The sequence below is a fragment of the Rattus rattus genome, chromosome 7 (genome assembly GCF_011064425.1).
Source record: "Rattus rattus isolate New Zealand chromosome 7, Rrattus_CSIRO_v1, whole genome shotgun sequence".
Classification (NCBI taxonomy): Eukaryota; Metazoa; Chordata; class Mammalia; order Rodentia; family Muridae; genus Rattus; species Rattus rattus.
The window spans coordinates 43704532-43725128 of NC_046160.1; the positions used below are offsets into that span (position 1 = coordinate 43704532).

The following is a 20597-nucleotide window of genomic DNA, read 5'->3' on the forward strand; positions in this document are numbered from 1 at the left end:
AATTAGTATTTATCTTTCATCAGTTGACTGATATACATCTATCTATCCATCTGTACTGGCTATTCCTGATTGTCAACTTGACTGTATCTGGAATGAACTACAATCTAGAATTGGAAGGCTCACATGTGATCCTGATTTTGAGGGTGGGAGATACAAGTTTCTGACCTGAATCTTGGTATGGAGATCATGAGTCATAGTGGCTATGAATTCCAGGAGGCTAAGGCAAGGAGATCTCAGAGTTCAACATCATCTGTGACAAAGCAAGTCCCAGATCCAGGCACACACCTTTAATCTGGGCCATGTTCTCTGCTGGAGACATACATAAGGACATTGGAAAGAGGAAGCTTCTCTCTTCTTCACTTGCCTGCCTTGGGGACTGAGCAAGCACTAGATCCTTGGATTTTCCTTCACAGCTGCTGCTGACTATTGTTGAAGAGTTGGACTACAAACTGTAAGTCATCAACAAATTCCCTTACTAAATAGAGACTATTCATAAGTTCTGTGACTCTAGAGAACCCTGACTAATACACCATCTATCCATGCATTCACGCATCCATGCATTCATCTACTTATCTATCCATTCTTACCCACTAATCAATCCATCCACCTAAATTACATAAATGGTTTTACTGGGTACATGCGCAAACATCTTCAGGAATGACATACCATGGCCCATCCTTAGCCTGACACTAAACTACAGTCCAAATTACATTAGTCTTTGTAAGATCTCATTGCTAGCTGAAGGCTTTTGGCCACACTTCACCTGAATATCCCATAAAAGAAGACAAATTGATCCTAATTCATTTTCCAGGGATTTTTTTTAGTATAGTTCTCTGTATCTTTACTAACTGTTCTATTTAGCATCATACCCGTGCAGGGTCCACACCTATTCAGGTTACTAAGAAACAATAGTTGGGACAGCCTGTAGAGGTGAGTAGCATGTGGTTCTCTGAGCCCCACTATCTCTGGGCTTGCTCTTTGGTTCAGAGGAGCCTTGAGGAACACCAAGAGCATTCTGCCTCAATGTGGAAATCTTCAGACTCCAAAACTAACCACTGTGGAGCCCTGCCCATCCACCCATCCTAGTTGGACCTTCCTGCCATCAAAGGTGGTCCTTCTGGGACAGCCTGCAGAGGTGAGTGGCTGGATATTAACTTATAGAAATCAGTAGCCCTCCCTTATACAAATAATAAATGGGCTGAGAATAAAGTTGGAAAGACAATAGCCACAAATAATATAAAATATCTTGACATAACTCTATCCAAACAAGTGAAAGACCTGGATGACAAAAACTTCAAGTCTCTGAAGAAAGAAACTGAGGAAGATATCCAGACGATGGAAAGATCTCCCATGTTCATGGATAGGTAGGATTAATATAGTAAAAAATGGCCATCTTACCAAAAGCAATCTACAGGTTCAGTGCAATTTCCATCAAAATTCTACGACAGTTCTTTATAGATCTTGAAAGAACAATTATCAACTTCATATGGAAATAAACAAACAAACAAAAAACAGGGTAGCTCAAACAATCCTGAACAATGAAAGAACTTCTGGAGGTATTACCATTCCTTACATGAAGCTGTACTACAGACCAATAGTAATAAAACTGCATGGTATTGGTACAGGTCAAGCAATGAAATTGAATTGAAATCCCAGAAATAAACCCACATGCTTATGGATATTTGATTTCTATAAAAGAAGCCAAAACCATACATTGGAAAATAAGAGAGCATCTTCTTGCTGGTCTAACTGGATGTCTGCTTGTAGATGAATGCAAATATATCCATGTTTATTACTCTACACAAAACTCAAGTCCAAATGAATCAAAGACCTCAATGTAAGACCAGATATACTAGATGTAGTAGATCTGAAAGTGAGGAATATCCTTGAACTCATCAGTACAGTAGACAACTTCCTGAACAGAACACCAGGGGCTCAGGCACTAAGGTCAAGAATTATGGTACCTGATGAAACTTAAAAGCTTCTATAAATGATAAGATACCATCATTAGGATAAAATGACAGTCTATAGATTGGGAAAAGGTCTTCATTAACATCTGACAGTGGGTAATTATTCAAAATATATAAAGAACTCTAGAAGGTAGACACCAACAGTCCAAATTTTAAAAAATGGGATACAGAGCTAAACAGAGAATTCTTAAAAGAGGAATCTCTAATGGCCAAGAAGCACCTAAAGAAATGCTCAAAGCCTTTAGTCATCAGGGAAATGCAAATTAAAACTACTCTAAGATTCTACTTTACACCCATCAGAATGGCTAACACTCAAAGGACAGCACATGCTGGGTAAGGGTGGGGGTGGGGAGTGTTAGTAGGGAGTGTGACACCCAGAGGGGGCCTTCCCCTTTTCAAAAGAGAAGGGGAAGGTGGAATGTGGGGAAGACTTGTGTGAGCAGGTACTGGGAGGAAAGAAAAGGCTGATATTGGGTTGTAAATTAATAAATAAATTAATAAAAAAATTAAAAAAATAAAATTATTTCATCAAAAAATAACCTAATTTTAAAAAGAAACAATAGTAGTCTTTTAATTATTATTAAGTTACCATTGTGATCAACTTATTTAATTAGCTAATTCAAGCTGTGTGCCATGTGTTTTATTAGTACACAATGAGATGACCTGCTGTGGCACAAAGATATATATACATACACACACACACACACACATATATATATATATATTATATATATAAAATTTTTTACTAAAATGCTCTATACTAATGGTGAGAGACTGGGTAAATCATCATTTCTACTTGTTTCTTGGCCTGTAAAACGAGCAAAAGCTTCTATGCCATTTCTCAACGTTTCAGGAAATTCTTTTCACTTTTTTAAAGTTATAATCACCATTTCAAACTTCAAAAACTAATTTTTACCACTCATTCTTCATGATCTCTGTGTAGTTTGTCCTGGCTTCTAAAACTTTGCAAAACCAAAGATATCATCACTAAGTTTTATTCAGTTACCAAGGAAAACTTCACTCTATCTTACTCTGAGAGGTCAGGTGAGTGACTGCAGGCTATAATATAGACAGTAACAATGGCATGGGTGAGCTAAATGACAGATGACCTTCGATTAAGATGCACACGCAGCTCAAGGTACCCTGTGCCTCTGTAACCTCACCCTACATGTTTGTTACACCTGTATTACAAAAGCATGAAGCAACCTGTGTAGAGGGTGGGAAGTGTGTTTGCATGCTATATAAGGTATGGATGAGGAGAGGAAGGTAGATCCCCTGAGAGAATGCCAATGCAGCTGCAGATAGGAGCTAGGTCAGAATCAATGACACAAAGAGGGGCTAAAAAGTCAGATGGTTCCACTTGTACAGCAATGAGAGTTGTTGTCCATTTATGGGTAGGTGGGGTCAACAGGTCACATAGCAGAATTATTTCCAAAGAAGGTAAATATTAATGGAAATTTATATCCTTAATGTTAGCATCTTGTTCCCATGAAACAACCCCATTCTAATAAAATGTATGCAAGACCTTTACAGAAAGGTGTGAAACTTGCTGCCATTGGGGGAATGGAACATTTTGTGCCTTTTTCTCAGTATGACCCAGCTTCATAGGCAGCCATCATGATGACCACTTGACCTGGAGACATAAAGGTTTTGTCACATGTACTCCAGGTGCCTCTTTGGATGGAAAAGCAAGTGTCCCAAGTTGAATACCCAAGTGGCTCAGCCTGAATGCATGAGAAGCTGGTGGACTTTACTCTTAGGACATGAACACTTTGCAGAATGATAGTCATGCATTCTGCTCAGTTCTAAGTGACTTTTCCTTGCTACTCTGTGGACACTCTGGAAGAATGAGAAATTGTTCTCCCCTTGGGTTTTGACACATTCTGCCCTCAGCTTTCGATCTTATTAGCCATTTATTGCTGCCTGCATGTAGCAAGCCTCTGCTCAGAATTCCTGAAGAGAGACAAGAAAGCATGGGCAGGGCAGGGGGATGCTACTTGTCAGATTGATAGGCTGGTAAGATGAAGCAATGTCTTCATCAATGGGAGTAAGGCTCCTAGACTCTTAGAGAATCCAATAAGTCAAAGAGCTGAGGAACTTCTGCAAGCCTGTTGTAGCTACCAGGAAGCTAAGCCATAGTTTCCCAGATAGGTATGGGGGGCAGCTGTAGGAGCTGTTACCAAACAAGAAATTTGTGTTCTTCCACTCAACCCTCTTTTACACTGAAGACATTAAAGGAAAATAGAGCACTAGATTTCTCAAGACCCATCCGAGCACTCAGTTTGTCTTCCCAAGGACATGACTGTCCTTCTTTGTCCTGTAGCAGTCGCTTTGGCATGTAACAGAGCCCAGCAGTACTCACATGAGACTCAAAGGCCAGCCAAATACTGCACATTGCAATTGAAAAACATAAAAACTTTCATATTGCTAAATGTACATATTTTTAAAATTGTTTATGTATTTTAAGTGTATGAGTGCCCTGTCTACATGTATGCTTGCATGACAGAAGGGGGCAGAAGATCCAATGGTTGTGAGCCACCATGTGGTTGCTGGGACCTCTGGAAGAGCAGCCAGTGCTCTTAGCCACTGAGCCATCTCTCCAGCCCCTAAATTTATATACTTATGATTCTATGCTTGAGGCTATTTAACATAATATGTATTTGAGATGAATATATATGTATATATGCATGTATATATAGATTAAAACTAAAATATTTGCATGTATACTCATATATACAAATATAGCAAATATTAGGTAAATAGGCAAGAATAATTAGATAAAAAGGCAGACAGAGGAAGATAAACAGAAACACAGACTGAGAGACTAACAATGAATTCCCAGATGATCTAATGACAGATGAATAGATTTTCATCTGTGACTCAGTACAGTTTTCTTTATTAGGCTAAGCATCCTGGTCTGTCCAACTCTGTGTCTGAAAGACAGCAAGATACTAGACACTCATGATGGAATTTCCCAGGGAAAGGAAGGTAGACAGAGAGAGCTACAGGCTGCTGCAGCAGCTGCACTGGTCCTGTCTACTGCCCTTTGCTGTTCCTGCTGGCTGTCTTTCTTCATATGTTAACAACGTGACAAACCCCCATGTCAGCGTAGACATTCCTACATGGGGCAATGCTATCTTCCTTCCTATATGGAAAGAAGTGAAATCACGACAGGCGTGGTGGCTTCTGAGAACCTCTATTTGTAGTTTTATCATGCAAAATATATAGTAGCTTCACAATCAGAGCAAGGGGAATTTCATGATGCTATTTCTAACATTTTCATTCTAGTTAATAACAACTTTTAACAGACAGTGCTGCCACATCTTTACTTACCACTACACATTTTTAAAAATTAAAACGAGCCATGTACAATGCATAGTACAGTAACCTGGAAAGACTATCAAAGGCCATGTCCCATCTCAGTGTCAGTAACTCTTTTGCTTGCCTCCTGCTTGATTATGTACCCTCAACTCCCAGATCTGCCTCTCATATTGTTCCCAATAGTTCCCAGTAAAGGACAAAGACTCCTTATCTAGTACTGAGCCATATCCGGAGGAAAGTGAGCTTGGGCCCTGTTCCGCAGTTTTCTCCTTCTCTTCTAACCCACAAAACCACAACACAGAACCACACAATATTGTGAGTCTTCTATGTACCATGTTAACATGAGAACAAAAAAAGACCAGAGAGTAAGATAGCTTGGACGATGGAAACAAAGTAGGATATCAAAATGGGAAGAACTGTCCATGAACACAAGCAAAGGAAAGATGGTCCAGTGGTGCACATGGGGCAGTGATGTCCATGGGGCAAGGGTGGTCAGGTATCCTAGAGATATCCTAGATGAATAAGGGAGGCCTTGGGTGGTACAACTGGAGAGAATGCATGCAAGTCAAGCAAGGCCATGTATTCTCATACACGAACTACCATGTTCTCCACTAAGAAGGTAGAGCCTTTGGCTCCTGAAAGGAAAATATACCCTGAAGCTAATGGTAAAGAAGAAGCTCTCATAGTAAGTCATGGCAAGCAAGTTACCTCAACTTCTCAGGAGGTGAATTTGGGGTCCAACTCTAATCAGAGAGACAGAAAGGAAAGAATAGGATGAGGTTTCTCTCTTAGGAAAGGGAAGTTGAGCTGCTTGGTGATAACCCACATTTCCCTCTTAAACTTGGAATAAAAGATTTATCTTCTTTCAACACTGCTGCCCTACTGCATGCATGAGACAAAAGCCTGAAGGAATTCCCACAGGCTAAAGGCAGGCAGATGCACATCAACACCATTATGCAGAGCTCATGCCCTCCTTGGTTGTAAACCCAAATGCTCTTTTTCCAGGCACTGAAGACTGAGCATGTTTTACCACCACACTCTTTCCTACTGGATAAACTACATGACTCCACAAAGCATAGCCCAGAACCACAGACATGGAAGATGGGATCCAGTGTCTGGGCTCAAGCTGCATTAACCAGGCTATTTTACAATTTCTTTTTTTCCAAATGCTCATGATAAGAAAAAAAACTCAAACCGTAAGGGAATGTGTGTCCATTAAGAAGCACTTTTGGCTTCTTAAGAAAAGGAAGTTTAAGTATAAAAAATGTTTGAGGTAACCGTCTTAATAACTTTTCCATTGCAGTAATAAGATACTATGACAAAGGTAACTTATAGAAGGAATATTTAATCTTGGGATCATAGTTCCAGAGTGATAGAGGCTAAGATCATATGGTACGTAGTATGGCAGCAGGCAGGCATAGGGTGGAAGCAGGAGCTGAGAGCTTACACCTGATCAACATTCACAAAGCAGAGAGGAAGCTAAGTGTGAACGGCATGGGATTTTGAAGCCTCAAAGTCGGTCCTTAGTGATGTGCTTCCTCCAAAGACCACACTTCCTAATCCTTCTTAAATAGTTCTATTAACTGTGAACCAAGCATTTAAATGTAGGACCCCACAGGGACCATTCTGATTCAAACCACCAATGATCTAGTTATAAATCAATTTGAGGTATTCAATAAAATCCTGTGTTCAGCTAAACAACTAATGATCAGAACACGCTATATGTGAAGAATTCTGATCTTATACCTAACTTTATATGAAAAGCTGTTTTAAACCTCTTCTCTATCGATACTATAAGACATGATTAAGCTAAGTATCATCCAACCTTACAACACAGTAACCCAGTAAAGGAGCGATACAACGGATGTTCAGGAGTCAATGAAGAAGAAGCAGAGATGTTAACTGTTTCACCAACTGCAGTGCTGTGAGGGAGGGGTTGTTACAACTGCACAGTGCTGTTAGGGGCTACATAGAACAGCGAAGCCAGAAACCAGGGATGGACGTGGAAGCAAGGACTTGTTCCAGTCCCTGATGTTTATCCTTGGAAACTCTTCCAGGTGTCTATGCTTTCAGTGTCCCCCATCTAAAATATGGAGGTGATCCCAGCCAGAACCCATAGGGTCTTTAGAAGCCACTCGATGAGGTACAGACACTGAAGTGCCCACTTGGATTATGTTTTTATTCGAACTAGAGCCACACAAAGCTATTGTGCTTTCCCTCTCCTTTTCTAATGTACTCTACGAAAGCAGGTTAGTCTTTTGTCACTACTCTCAATATCAACGTCAATGCTTGTCATAGTGTGAACGCTAAGAGAAAATGAAGAGAGAGAAGGAAGAGGGAGAAAGGAAGGAATGAACAAAGCAAAAGCTGTAATTATACTAGTCATGGGTGTTTCGCCTGTGTGATGGAGTCTTTTAATTACCAAATGAATCAGTTACAGACATGTACAAATTTGATTTGACATAGGTGAGAAATCAAAGGAACTAAATTTTGTGATGAAGTTTTAATGCTCTTAAATTATTTTCAAGATTCCTTTAATAAAATATGTGATGATAAATTTTTCCCTCATGATGTCAAAGTGACACTGTGTATTACTAGGGATTTGGAGACAGAGAGGCTCAGACTAGCATCTGCTCTGTGAATGGACAGTTCCAGGATCATCTGGTTCCCTAGCCATATGTGGCCAGAGCCTGTACGTCTCTGGGCATCTGAGATCATAGTGGGGCCAGGGTTGTCCTCATCTAAATCCTAGGGTTGGTTCTAAGTGTGGTCTGAATTCTACAACCTTATGACATTCCTGTAAGGCATCACAAGGATCCGTAGTTGGATCAAGCTCAGTAACATATTCCCCAGGAGAGGAGATGAGAAAGACTGCCTCAGCTCCCGTGTTCTTTTTCAGCCATCTCGTCAGCATCCTCCCTATCTAAATGTGTCCTTATGGAGTTGCCTTGGTTCATCAATTCAAGTTAAATCCTCTGAATCCTGTGAACTTAAGCATGCACATTCCTCTGGACAGCTCATGCAATGGACATGGAATGTTGGTTTTCTGCCCTTCCTTTCCTTCACCTGACTCTACGGGGCCACTTAAATCACTTTATCAAAGTCATTGTCACCTGTTTTAGAATCAGCATACTACACTCTGTGTCTTCCTGCTATCATGGTTCGTCTTCAGCAGTCTAACACTGCAGCTACAAAGGGCATCTGGACCCTGACCATTGGCCCTCAAGCACAGCAGAGCACCTTGCATCGTTTACCTGGTCCTCCTTAGCTTGCATGTGATGGTCTTTCTTACTGCTGCACCTGCCTGGACCCTCTCCACACAGCAGTCGCATATTTTTAAGGTGCGAAACAAACCTTACCATTTCAAGAGATTTCATGTGGCACCTCTTAATCACTACAGCAAAACCATTACTTACATAGCATAATAATTTTTTTAAAAAGCCATGCTTTCTTATTCTCTCCTCCTTAACATCTTATATATGTCATGTGGTTCCTATTCTCTGAATGTACCTGGTGTATTTATTGCCAGTTCTTACAGCTGTATACAAGTCCTGCAGCAGTCAACTTCGGTCTCTGCACTAATGCCCCCAGAGAGCTATTTGTTGAACAACATTGGACAAATTCTTGGAAATATACGAGAATTCCTGATTTTGTATTCTCCTTTGATCCAACAGGTTATTTCAACCTTGCTCCCAAGAGCAAGACAGAAGAAACAGCCGGAGGGGCATCTGTGGTTAGAGAATGAGAACCTCACTAAGAGCTCTGAGCCACAGAGAATGCTCTTACTCTATAGGCCTTCCTTCTAGGGATGCTGAAATGCCTATTCAAGTCAGGATGAGCATCTTGGAGTATGCTGGGTTATAGGCAGTTTCTCTTGGAATAAACAGGTATTCCTGGCCTCAATGTCTTATTCTGGTTTCTACCTTTCCTACACAATTCCTAGCCTGTCTGAAGACTCCACACTTTAATGGATGATAGTGTGTACTCTGAATGTTCACATCGGCATGAGATGCACTTCTCATGTCTGGGAATAGCTAAGAATCTGATGCCTTCATGCATTAGTGATTAGAGTACCTACTGCTGTGAGGTCAATCCTCCAGGGATCCTGCAGCATTGGGCATTAGGTACCACATTCCCCACCATCTTCATCATGTGGAGGGGATAACCCTGTGTCAGCCTCACATAGAGATCCAGGGTGAGCCAGCCCTCCTTTGCCTATGACCTTGAGCCTGTGTCATACATTAAGTTAAGAACAAGTGAGAACAAACTCTAACCCTAACTGCAACCATAACACTTACATTTCCTTTAGACATTTTATATAAAATATTATAGGATATTGGAAATAGAAGGTGAACAAAATGAAGACATGAAGGAAGGGGTCTTTGAGGTACTCCATCAAAGCACTAAGAAGATATTGTAGGAAAGGGCCCAGTGCAGGAAAACATAGTCAACAGATTCTCAGGTCTGGATGCTTACAACAATGGTGGCTATCAGATGGAAAGAGGCATGTGAGGTGATACCAAGCCTGACTGACTGGACTGCAGTTCTCCAGAAAACTGAAGAAAACGGTCCCCTCACTAAGGGCACTGAACCAGTATGCCAACTCTAGACAGCTCCATTGCAACCTTCTAGGTCCTGTGCCCTTTGATCACACACATCTCATCACAGTAACCAGTTACAGGGGGAGCCCCAAAAGCTCATGTAGACCCCTCTTCTCAAAACCACAGCCCCAATTCCACTTTTCAGTTGTCTTAGGCGGCCTCTTACACCAAAATTTTCTCTCTCAATTGAACATAAAACTCTCCACGGACTTTTATCTCTGCTTAGTCTAATTCCTTTTCTGAAGCATTTCCTATCCACAAGTAAAAGAATGCACCATTGAAAAAGAACTGATAATGTTTACAAAGATTACCTATATAGAGAGAAATGCACACGAGCAATCTTCCTTCAATTATTAATCAGCCAAGCAGATGGTTGACGGGGCGCAGAGGTAATTAAACAGCTAACACACAAGAGAATTGATTTATCCCTCGCTTATAGAATTTTACTTTCCATGCACCAGAGCCTACACTTCTGCAAAGCATGTCAGCTCCACAATTACATTTGATAAACAACACAGATTCTGCAGTCAAATTTAACCACAGCATTTGTTTCTAAATGCTTTTAAAGTCTCAAAAAGAATGATTATTTGATTCTGAGAACTGTATAACTCTTTCATTTTCCTGCTTGCCAAGGTTAGCGCTAAGCTCATATTTTCCGATCAAATGAAATTTCTTGGTGCCACCAAGGGGGAAATATATGCATACTAATATGTGTGCTTCCATTTCTTCTATCCTGACCCACAGGTGGTGTCGTCCATCCTCCTGCCTCTGGGGAACACAGAAAGCTGCATACTTAGGCTTACTGGCTCTCAATCCTAATTAAATATCCTGTCTGCTCTAAGCAGGGCTTATCACCTTGCTCAGAAATGGGCAAAGTATATTCCTGCATTGACTCCTAAATGTCCTAGGTGAAGACAAATTTTCATGTAGATTCTACTTTTATAATGAACCGTGCGAACACTCCTCTCCTTCTCAAAAATGTATTAAAAGGTGTCATGGGGCTCCCTAGTTCCCCTGAAAATTCACCTCTTGTTTGAACTGTCTCTGCAACAATTCTATGCCTTCTGTGATCTCTGTCAGCAGTTTGGATGGGTCTATGACACAGACTTCTTGAATTCTCTGCCATTAAAGCACTCCACCTACATTGTTCCATGCAATCCGGACCAAAGCTAATTGTATCGGGCCAAGTTCTCGGTCTAGTAGAGTCAGGTGAAATGAATGAGGAGGTTTTAAAAGATAGCACAAGCTTATTCCTCTCCTTGCCCTATGTCCTTTGTTTCTAACAGGAACAGAGTCAGGGTCATGGGAGTCCACGGTGGCTGGCCACCTCTAGATTTGGTCTCTGTGTGAGGTGTGGGAGTTCACCCAACTGACCACATGTCTAGGTATCCTGACTTACTTCCTTTTCAAGTTGAGACCTAAGGAGGCATGTTAACCCCCAGATGACCAGACTGCAGGGCATCTGTATATTAACTCCAGCACACCAGTCCTAGGGACAGAGTTCCCTGGGCAGAGGGTTGGTTTGGGATGATAGAGCTGGAGGAGGGGCAGAGGAAGCTGTTATGAGAAGCTAAGGGCAGCATGTCCAGTAACAAAGGCACTTTGTGCCATTGGAAAACAACCCATTTGCTGAGAATGACCTGCCCCTTAGGAAGTTCAGCCCTCACCTTTTCCTGTGTGATGGTGTCCTCTAACAAACCATTAGTTCTGTCATTACCAATCAAAGCTGGTACCCCTGTGATGGGCTGATGTGATACTAATGCCACAATGGCCATGTACCTTGGTTCCAAGCAGTAGATTTTCACCTCCTTTCTAGGTCACTCTTGAACATGTCTGGAGTTCTACTAAGAGCACGTTATTGTTGTGTCTATAGGCTCTTACCAGAGATGCCAGTGGACCCTACAGGGTTTCAACCTATATTAAAGACCTCTTAGCTTTAAACCAACTGTAAGAAACCCATTTCCCAGACCTGTAGTAGTAGTAAATACTCTCTGTATAACTGATCACATCACACAGCAGACAGCCTCTTATGGCCTGGCAGGGTCAGCATAAGTAGAAAGAGCAGCCAGCATGTATCAAAGAACCAAACACATCTTCTGAAAAGACACACAGCTTTAGCAATGAAGTGTAGCTTGTAGAGTATAGCCAAATACATGTGTGCTAACTTCTAACACTTAAAAAGCTATTTTTCTTATACTGGTTACAATTTCATGCCCATCACTGGGACCAGTCTTACCTGCTTGGTCTTTGAATATTTTGGATATGACGACAGGCACCCCATGCTCTGCTCCTCCCTAGAAGGCAGAGACGTGAGAAGAACATAGTTATCAGGTCTGGCACTGAGGGCTTTGGGACCTGAGGGGCAGAGGTGGCAAGAAATCAAACTCATACCTTGATACTTAGGCCCAGGCCACCTACAGGTTGTCTGCGAAGTGTAACAGTTCTGTGCTTTAAAAAATTTTAGGAAAAAGATAAGTTTAGGTCACAATGCCGTATCAGAGAATGAGCAAAAGAATGCATATATAACTTCCCAATTAAAACGTAAGCGATTCTTAATACAAACTTCCAGTTTGGCACTCTCCAACCTGTGCAAGTAGCAATACCATAGCCAACCTTCAACCAGTGGTCTGCACATGAGGAAACAAACTTCATGGGAAAATCAGGTCCTGATTGAGGCATCACTGGAATTCCACGCAAAATTGCTACAGAGCTGGTTAGTTTGTTACCTCACCCTCGTTGTTGCTGTGACAACAGAGCCCCATGGGGACAATGCCCATGTCCATTCTCCAGGTGGGAAAGCTGACTCCCTTTTGAAATTGCTCTCTTAATACCAGCCCCAGAAGGGAGTGCCCCAGCACAGACCTAGGCAGTTTAGTTCCACCAAGGTCATCAGTATGCATTCCAGAAGAAGTGATTTTTTTTTCATGCCCCTAAACAAAAGTGGCTGATAACATTTAAATCGAAATGGGAATAATAGCTAAAAAAATATACTTATAATTAGCAATCTACTTCTTATGTCTTACATATGAAATTATGTCCACTCGTTTTTGCCATGGTCTAAACTGACAGAAAACATTTTGCCCAGCTTTATGTGGTCTTGAGACGAGTTGGGCAAGAACTGTTTTGGAAAGGACAGACGAGATGTCTGGGGTGCAATAATACGCAGAGAAAATATTTCTTCTCCTATAGTATTTTATAGGAACCATAAACATCATATTTAGCTGAAAAGTAATAACATTCAGACTAAAGGGCTCCAAAGAGTCAATGATTGGAAAGCAAAGGCAGAGGCGGAAGGTCAAGGAAGGACACCCGGGGACCCTGCTTTGTCTGGGACTTGGGTACCACAATAATGCAGAAACAGGAGGCTGCTAGGAAAAGCTGATGTGGCAGGTGTGATGTCTTCTACAGCATTCCGTATCAGCCTGTAAATATACTCTGAGGAAGGACTATGTCAGTTATAAGATGGCTAAGTTCTAACTGGATGTGGTGGCATATGCCTGTGCTCCTAAGAGAGCTTCCCAGAACAGCAGGATACCAGAGACTCAAATCTGTTACTTCCCACACAGTCAATGCCTTAAATATATGATAAACTCAAAATAAAGAAACCAGAAAAAAAATAGAGAGAGAATAAGTACACTTCACAGGGTCTATGAGAGAAAGCCCCGCATAACATCGGAACCGGCAGTATTATACTTTGTGCAAAGATTGTATGCCTAAGCAGTGAACTCTTAGAGCACACAAGGATAGGACTGTGTTTTAGAAACCTTAGGGGAAGAATGGTCATTCTCATTTTCCTCATTGAGGCCACATTCAAGTGCACCTGGCTCTCATCCCAGACACTTTGTCAGTACGTGTCTGAGAGGCCAAGAGTGCTGTCAGCCACACTGCAGCAAGAGAGAGCAGCCCCACAGCCTTAAATCACACTCATCACAGCATTAGTTACAACATTCAGAATCGCCAAACAAGCTGAGTGTCTAAGGATGAATGGATGGACCATAGTGGAACACCAGCTAACCTCGAACAGGAGGGGGAGATCTGTGACCGCATCTATGAACCATTAAGTGTTATTAATATGTTGAGACAGCTCAGGCACTGAAGAAAAATATAGCATGATCTCACCTCTCACAGGTGCCTGGGTTACAAGGTGCAGATGTAGTAATATTAGTCCAAGGCACCAAGTGTGAGCTAAAAGATAGGTAACATATAGACAGGTGTGGTGGCACATGTCTAAAATTCTAGCACCTGGAAGATAGAGGCAGGAGGATTAGGAGTTTATGTCCATCCATTGGTTACATGGGGGACTTTGAGTCTAGCCTGGCCACAGGGAAACTCTATTTCAATGAAATACAAACAAAAAAGGGTTTAGTTCTGGGGATCCGACTATAAAATGTGTGGATGACAGTTCACAGTATTGTATTGCACACTTGAAGTTTGCTAGGAGGGTAAATCTTCTACTCCAATACCACTGAGAGCTACACACACACACAGGAGAATGCATGCAGGCATAGATACACATACACACACAGTGAATTCACAAATTAATATGCTAGCTTAACTACAGCCATCATTTCACAAAGTATATCAGGACATTGTACCTCTAAATATATGTGATTTTATTCGTAATTTATAGCTTAATAAATCTGATAAAGTAAAACTTGTCGTAATAACAGAACATCCCCCTATTAGGAAAAAAATCTTAGTTAGGGATTGCTTTGTGATAAAACACTCTGATCAAAATTAATTGGGGGAGGAAAGTGTCTATTTTAGCTTGCAGGTCCAACATCACCGTTCATCATCCAGGGAAGTCAGGGCTGGGACTCAAGGCAGGAGCCTAGATGCACAGACCTGAAAACAAGTTTGAAACCGTAACAAAATTTAGTTCGGAAGTTAAGAAGTGAGAGTCACTGAGGGTAAGAAATAATACTATAGGTAAGCAGCTTCTAGCACTTCAAAGCCACTTTGGTGTCTATTGAAAAGGTGTATAAAGTGCATGAATTATCCATGTCGTAGAAGATAGCTTGTCTCAACACATTAATAGTCAGAAGCAAATGCCAAGGCCTGAGTGCCAGCTGATTGTTAGGAGAGGGCTGGGCTGAAACCGAAGTGCGATCTCTTCTAAAGGTCATTTCATAACACATCATGGGAGGGGCATGAGACACAATTTGAGAATTCACTCAAGTACCCTACAGAACACACCCACTTCCCAGGAAGAAAGCATTGTCACATTTCCTCATCCCTTCTGGGTCAGGTCCTCTGAGGAGTGAGGGAGGGCCTGTGTGTGCACGGGGAAGAATGTTCATTTGTAGTGGGGTGTGCAGATTGCACCCTGCCAGGCGTCAATCACATTACACAGGGGCCTCATTCAACTCTGTATCCAGCTCTGAATGCTGTGGCCTTACTCTGACCATGGTTCTTTCTATCATTAAGGAAGACTATTTAAAAAAAAATAAAAATAAATCAACCATTTTATTTGAATATTTTAAATATAGTCACTTCACAAGTTTATAGAGTAAGTTGACAAACATTAGCTATGAAAATTTGAATAATATGTTTAATAAGCTGGAAAATAATAATTGTATTGTTACACACAAATAGGTAACCTTATGGCTCACAGAAAATATACCTTTTTTGGAGGTTAGATGTAGAATATTCACAGGCATGCTCATAAATTATGACTCAAAGGCAGCCTCGATAAATTTCAAAGGATCAATATCATATAAAGTTTGTTTTGGTCAAAAATACAATGAAGCAACGATAGCTAGAAGCAAGGATTTTGAATGGTCTTTCCCAAAGAAATGATGAAGATGAAGGGTAGCTTAAGTATCCTGAGTCGGTCAGTACACAGTGCTGAAAGGCCTTCGTGGTACCCATGAAGACATACAGTTATTACTTGTCAACCCCACTCCCCCCTCAACCAAAGACCCATGTCTGGAGAATGAAAACCACCAGCTGGAAAAGTATACCAAACACTTAAAAGAAGGAAATAATAACTCTACAGGAAGAGGTAAATAAATTGCAAATTATAGCAAAGAAAATTCAGAAGCAGAGCTGAATGTGTCTATATTCAGCCTTTGGAAAAGGTTAATAAGAGAAACTACTGGTGAGACAAAAAAAAATGATGTAATAAAACCAAAACCAGGCAAGAAATTAAAATGACAGACAAAACAGATTTAAAAACCAGTAAAACAATACTCTGAACACATACTACTTAACACCAATACATTGGAAAACACCCACGGATGAACTGGGGACCTCTGTAAAAATAAGAAATGCTAACATTGGCAAAAAGTAAACAGAACATCAACTGCTCACAGAGAGAAAAGAAGCTGAGATTCCAGACTTGTCCTGCCCTCAGACCTGGGTCCCTGGGATTACAGCCAAGTCCTGTAAAGCACAGGGGAAAAATGTCTCTCATTTCAGATAGAAATACTGGTTCATTTAGTGGAGTAAATTTAATCATCACTCTAAACTAAACCAGGAAAAAAAGTCTGTTTATTTTACTTGCAATCAGAGTTAAAAACAATCCCAATCAAACATTAGCTAACCTACCCCAGTAGGTAATTAAAATGGGTCACTGTTGGGGCTAGAGGGATGACTCAGTGGTTAGCAACTCTTGCTGCTCTTGCAGAGGACCTCGATTTCATTCCCAGCACCCATATGGCTGCTTATATCTGCTTACAATTCTAGTTGCAGGAGATCTGATGCCCTGTGCCACCCCCGATGTAGGCTGTTGCATCTTTGTGGTGCATATAACCCTCTTCTGACCCACAACGGGTTCTGTCCTGATATTTCTCTTGAACACAATGATGAATCCAAGAGTGGATTGGTCTGTGCAGCAAAAGCTCTCATCTCCAATCTCCTCTAAATGACTAGTTCCAGCAGACTCTGATGGCCGAGCTATGTGAAGAACTCTTTATTCCAAACCATACAGCGGTTGAATAAAAGCCAGTGTCACTTTGTTGTTGTTGTTGTTATTGTTTTTGATTTTTAGATAGACTCTTACTCTGTGCATCTTACTAGCTTTGAACTTGCTATGTAGTCCAGGCTAGCCTCAGACTCATAGAGATGTGACTGCTTCTGCCTCCAAAGTGCTGGGAATAAAGATATGTGATACAATTTTTAAAAAGTTCATTCCTAGCCAGAGGTGTCCATGCTAAGTAATGTAGAGCACATCACGCTAAGCAAGCAGAGATCCACGGGGCCCACTGTCCAGCCAGCCTAGCCAAACTGAGGTCCTCTGGGTTACATAAGCAACCCTGTCTCATGAAACAAGAAAAAAAAAATCCCAGGAGAATCTGATGTCAACCTCTGGCCTCCACACATTCATACATGTGACTATACTGCACGTGCGCGCACACACACACACACACACACACACACACGTGTACATCAAACCTCCTCCACTCCCACATGCACTTGGAAAAAAAAGTGGAGAAGGAATGGGATAGAAACACAAAAATAATAATTAATTTTGTGCTGTAATCAACTGGTACTTGGGGACACGTAAACTACAACATGCAAATTTCCTGTTTGAAGGCCTTTCCTGGAGCTCCTGGGCCTGGATCGGTAGGAGCCATGCCCTGGAAGCAGGAGCACTTACATTAGCACCAGGAGGAGCTCCCCCAATGCAGACGACATCTTGCTTTTGGATCGTCAGCACCTCTTTCGTCAGCTTTAGGCGGACATCGTAGGCATTTTCCAATCCTTCATCATACAACAAGGCCAGAGCTGTTTTGGTCTGTGGATAGAGTGGAGATATGAGCAAGAGGGTGCAGCAGCCCTCAGTAATGACAGACAATAGGTGCCTCCTTCCCTAGCACCTAACCGGTGCACACACAATTCCCTTCATGTGTGGTAGGAACTCAAGTGATTTACAGATAGACCTTGGACGTATCTTTCTGTAGAGCTTCATTTTCTCGGTACCCTACCGATGCTGCGTGGGGGTTTCCTGACTTCATGAGCCATGCTTCCACATCCTCAGACCAGAGGGGCTCAGTGTGTAATCCATGTCTCCATTTGCAAACGTTTATTCGGGGTAGCAGAGCTACCTCAATAACTCTTGATGGGAAACTTCAGAACACTGAGAGTCCCTCAGGGTCAGTGCCCAGAACAATGACAACAGAGGTGGCAAGAACCTGTCCAGCAGGTGCAGCCCATGGCACAGGGCTGCCACCAAGAACAGTCACACTAGGTAACTGCCTTCTGAGGAAAGAGCTCGTGCTGATAAGGACAAGCAGGGCACTCAACTGACGTGGAAAGGCACAATACCAAGTCAGGTAATTCCAGTATGTCAAGCACACGGTCACATACAATGCTAATTTTCAACAAATTCATTGAGCCAAGTAACTTGTGTCAGTGAGTTGTCCTGGTTAGGAAAACCTATGGGCCCGGAGACTCCAGGAGTTGAAAAAACTGGAATTCATTCAGAGGGGAGAAGAGTTATCTAGAATGAAGGACAAAGACAAGGCGCTGGCCCTTCAATATGTGAATGTGACATTCTGATCATACATTACGTGATGCTTAATCTCTATGGCTAACTTGGCTAGCTGGGGAAATGCCTAGGAGGCGTCCAGCAGACTGAAGTCAGACTATTGGGGACATGGAACTGTGGAAGGCACAGCCCCGCTGGAGGACGTGACTCCTTGAGGGTAGGCCTTTGAAAGGAGTATCTTATTCTGCCCATTTTCTGTTCTTTCCCTGCTTTCTAATGCCAGGATGCCATCCACATTCTGCAGCTCCCAAGATGCTCCGGCCATGGTCTGAAGCAACAGCGCTGTCATACAGTGGTGACTCGGTGTAATCCTCCTGCCTCACGAGTGTTTTCATAATCCTTTTCACAGCTATAGAGAAACTGAGAAATACACATTTAAATACTGTATGCCATCCATTTAAAACCTTGCCAAGGAGAACAAGCAGGACTCAATAAAGACCTGAAATGGGCCATCTGCTGCCTTCCTTAGCCATCTGAACCAGGTACCGTCAGTAAATCCAGCCCCTCAGATGTTAAAAAAAATTTAAAAGTCGGGGACAAAACCAATTTGGAGATAATTAAGCTTTCTAAGTCAAAACTATAATTTTATTCTAATCACTTTTTTCCTATGAAAACATCCACTTACACCCAACTACAATTAGCTTAGCAGAGATAATTGTGTGCCTTGACGTAAATATGATGCAGCATCCAGGGCATGTGCAGTGTGCTCACCTCCATAGACCCTGCCCACTATCCTCAGAAAACCCACCCCAGTGGACCAGATGCAAAGTAGCGAGGAGATCGCAGCTGGCACCGAATCTAGGCAGGGAGGAGAAGGAATCTTCCTTCTTCCTACCCTTGTCCAACCCAGAACTCTCACCACCGTACCATGGCAGCCAACAGGTACAGTCTTTTAACTAGATAACCAGGGACCTTCTCCTTCACTGGTACCCAAACATAAAAGTTACCTCAATCCGCTTCTTTAAAGTAAACTTGGGTTTTCTCCTTCCCAAACAAAGAATTCAAACCTAATTAAAAATGAACTCCTATCCCTCCCATGGTGTTTCCATTTTGAGGTGGACAGTGTTATTGTATGTTCTCTATTTGTTCTCTATATGGGAACACACCTAACCTTCTGAAGCCAAAGGCCACAGTGTTGTTCTGAGCATTTAACCACCTCCCAGTGCCATCTATGCCCCATAGGAATTCTTTATTGTGACCAGGGGAGCCTGCTAAACGGTGATCCATATGGCATCTTTCTTTTGAAAACAAAACAAAACAAAACAAAACAAAAAAGACCCAGGAGTCTCCAACCTTACAGGAAAAGCAACATTCTGCACTGAAACATTTTGAGATGGATGAACAGCGGGTTCACAGACATGAAGCTAAGTATGTCATCAGATAGCCTCTGAACCCACAGCAGACGTCCCTGCTACGTTTCACCTGCTTGCTTGATGATTCCCCCAGTGTGTTTGAAAACTGCCTTGATTTATAATGTTCTGTAACTGTAAAAACATCAGGAACGTGTTACCACATTGGGACATGGTATGTGGGGCAAACTGAGTGTGAGTGCCTGGATCATCATTTCTCATATTTGGCTCAAACATAAACAATCTCTTGTTCCCCTTCAGGCGAGAGCTGGGCTTTGTATCAACACAGCATTTAGCTTACGATAAACTGACGGTTTTGTTGCAGAGATAAAACTGTAAGTCACTCTCTCAGGGTTAAAGCAGGCAGTAGTTTGAGAACATTGGCGTGCTGACTGTTAGATGCATAAACATCTCTGTGCCTCTCTCCACAGCCCACTCCTTACTGTGAGGACAGAAAAGCTCTGATCACATCGCTAGGCGTTTGACCCGGTAAATTGGTTTTTACCTTATGTCTGTATGTATGCATATTAGCCTGTGTGTGGGTACACAAGTGTGAGTCTGCATGTAGAGAGAGGCCAGAGGAAATTGGTTTTTATCTTGTGTGTGTACATGCATGTGCATATGTATATTTGAATGTGTGTGGATACATACATGTGTGGGTCTGCATGTAGAGGCCAGAGGAAAGCTTCACATGTTGATCCTCAGGTGTTTTGTCCACCTCTTTTTGAGACAGGGTCTCTCATTGGCTTGGAGCTCACTAATTAGGCTAAAAGGGAGTTTGAGTCCCTACCACTCAAGTAAAAAGTTGGGCATGGTGGCATGTCCTTGTAATTCTAGCAGCTAGGAGGGAAAGTCAGGTGGATTG

General features: G+C 41.9%; 1 protein-coding gene across 2 annotated transcripts in view; it reads right to left on the reverse strand.

The window, feature by feature from the left end:
- Nucleotides 1-20597, reverse strand: part of Sntg2 (syntrophin gamma 2) — a 202725-nt gene that overhangs the window by 113480 nt on the left and 68648 nt on the right. Inside the window, exons 2-4 of one of the 2 annotated variants that reach the window (XM_032907580.1) lie at nucleotides 17493-17630; nucleotides 12284-12340; nucleotides 12129-12186 (exon numbers count right to left, since the gene is read on the reverse strand). In XM_032907580.1, coding sequence (XP_032763471.1) covers nucleotides 12129-12186; nucleotides 12284-12340; nucleotides 17493-17630 — 253 coding nt within the window. Of the gene's footprint in view, nucleotides 1-12128; nucleotides 12187-12283; nucleotides 12341-17492; nucleotides 17702-20597 lie in introns of those variants that run through there. The other variant, XM_032907581.1, reaches the window with a different exon arrangement.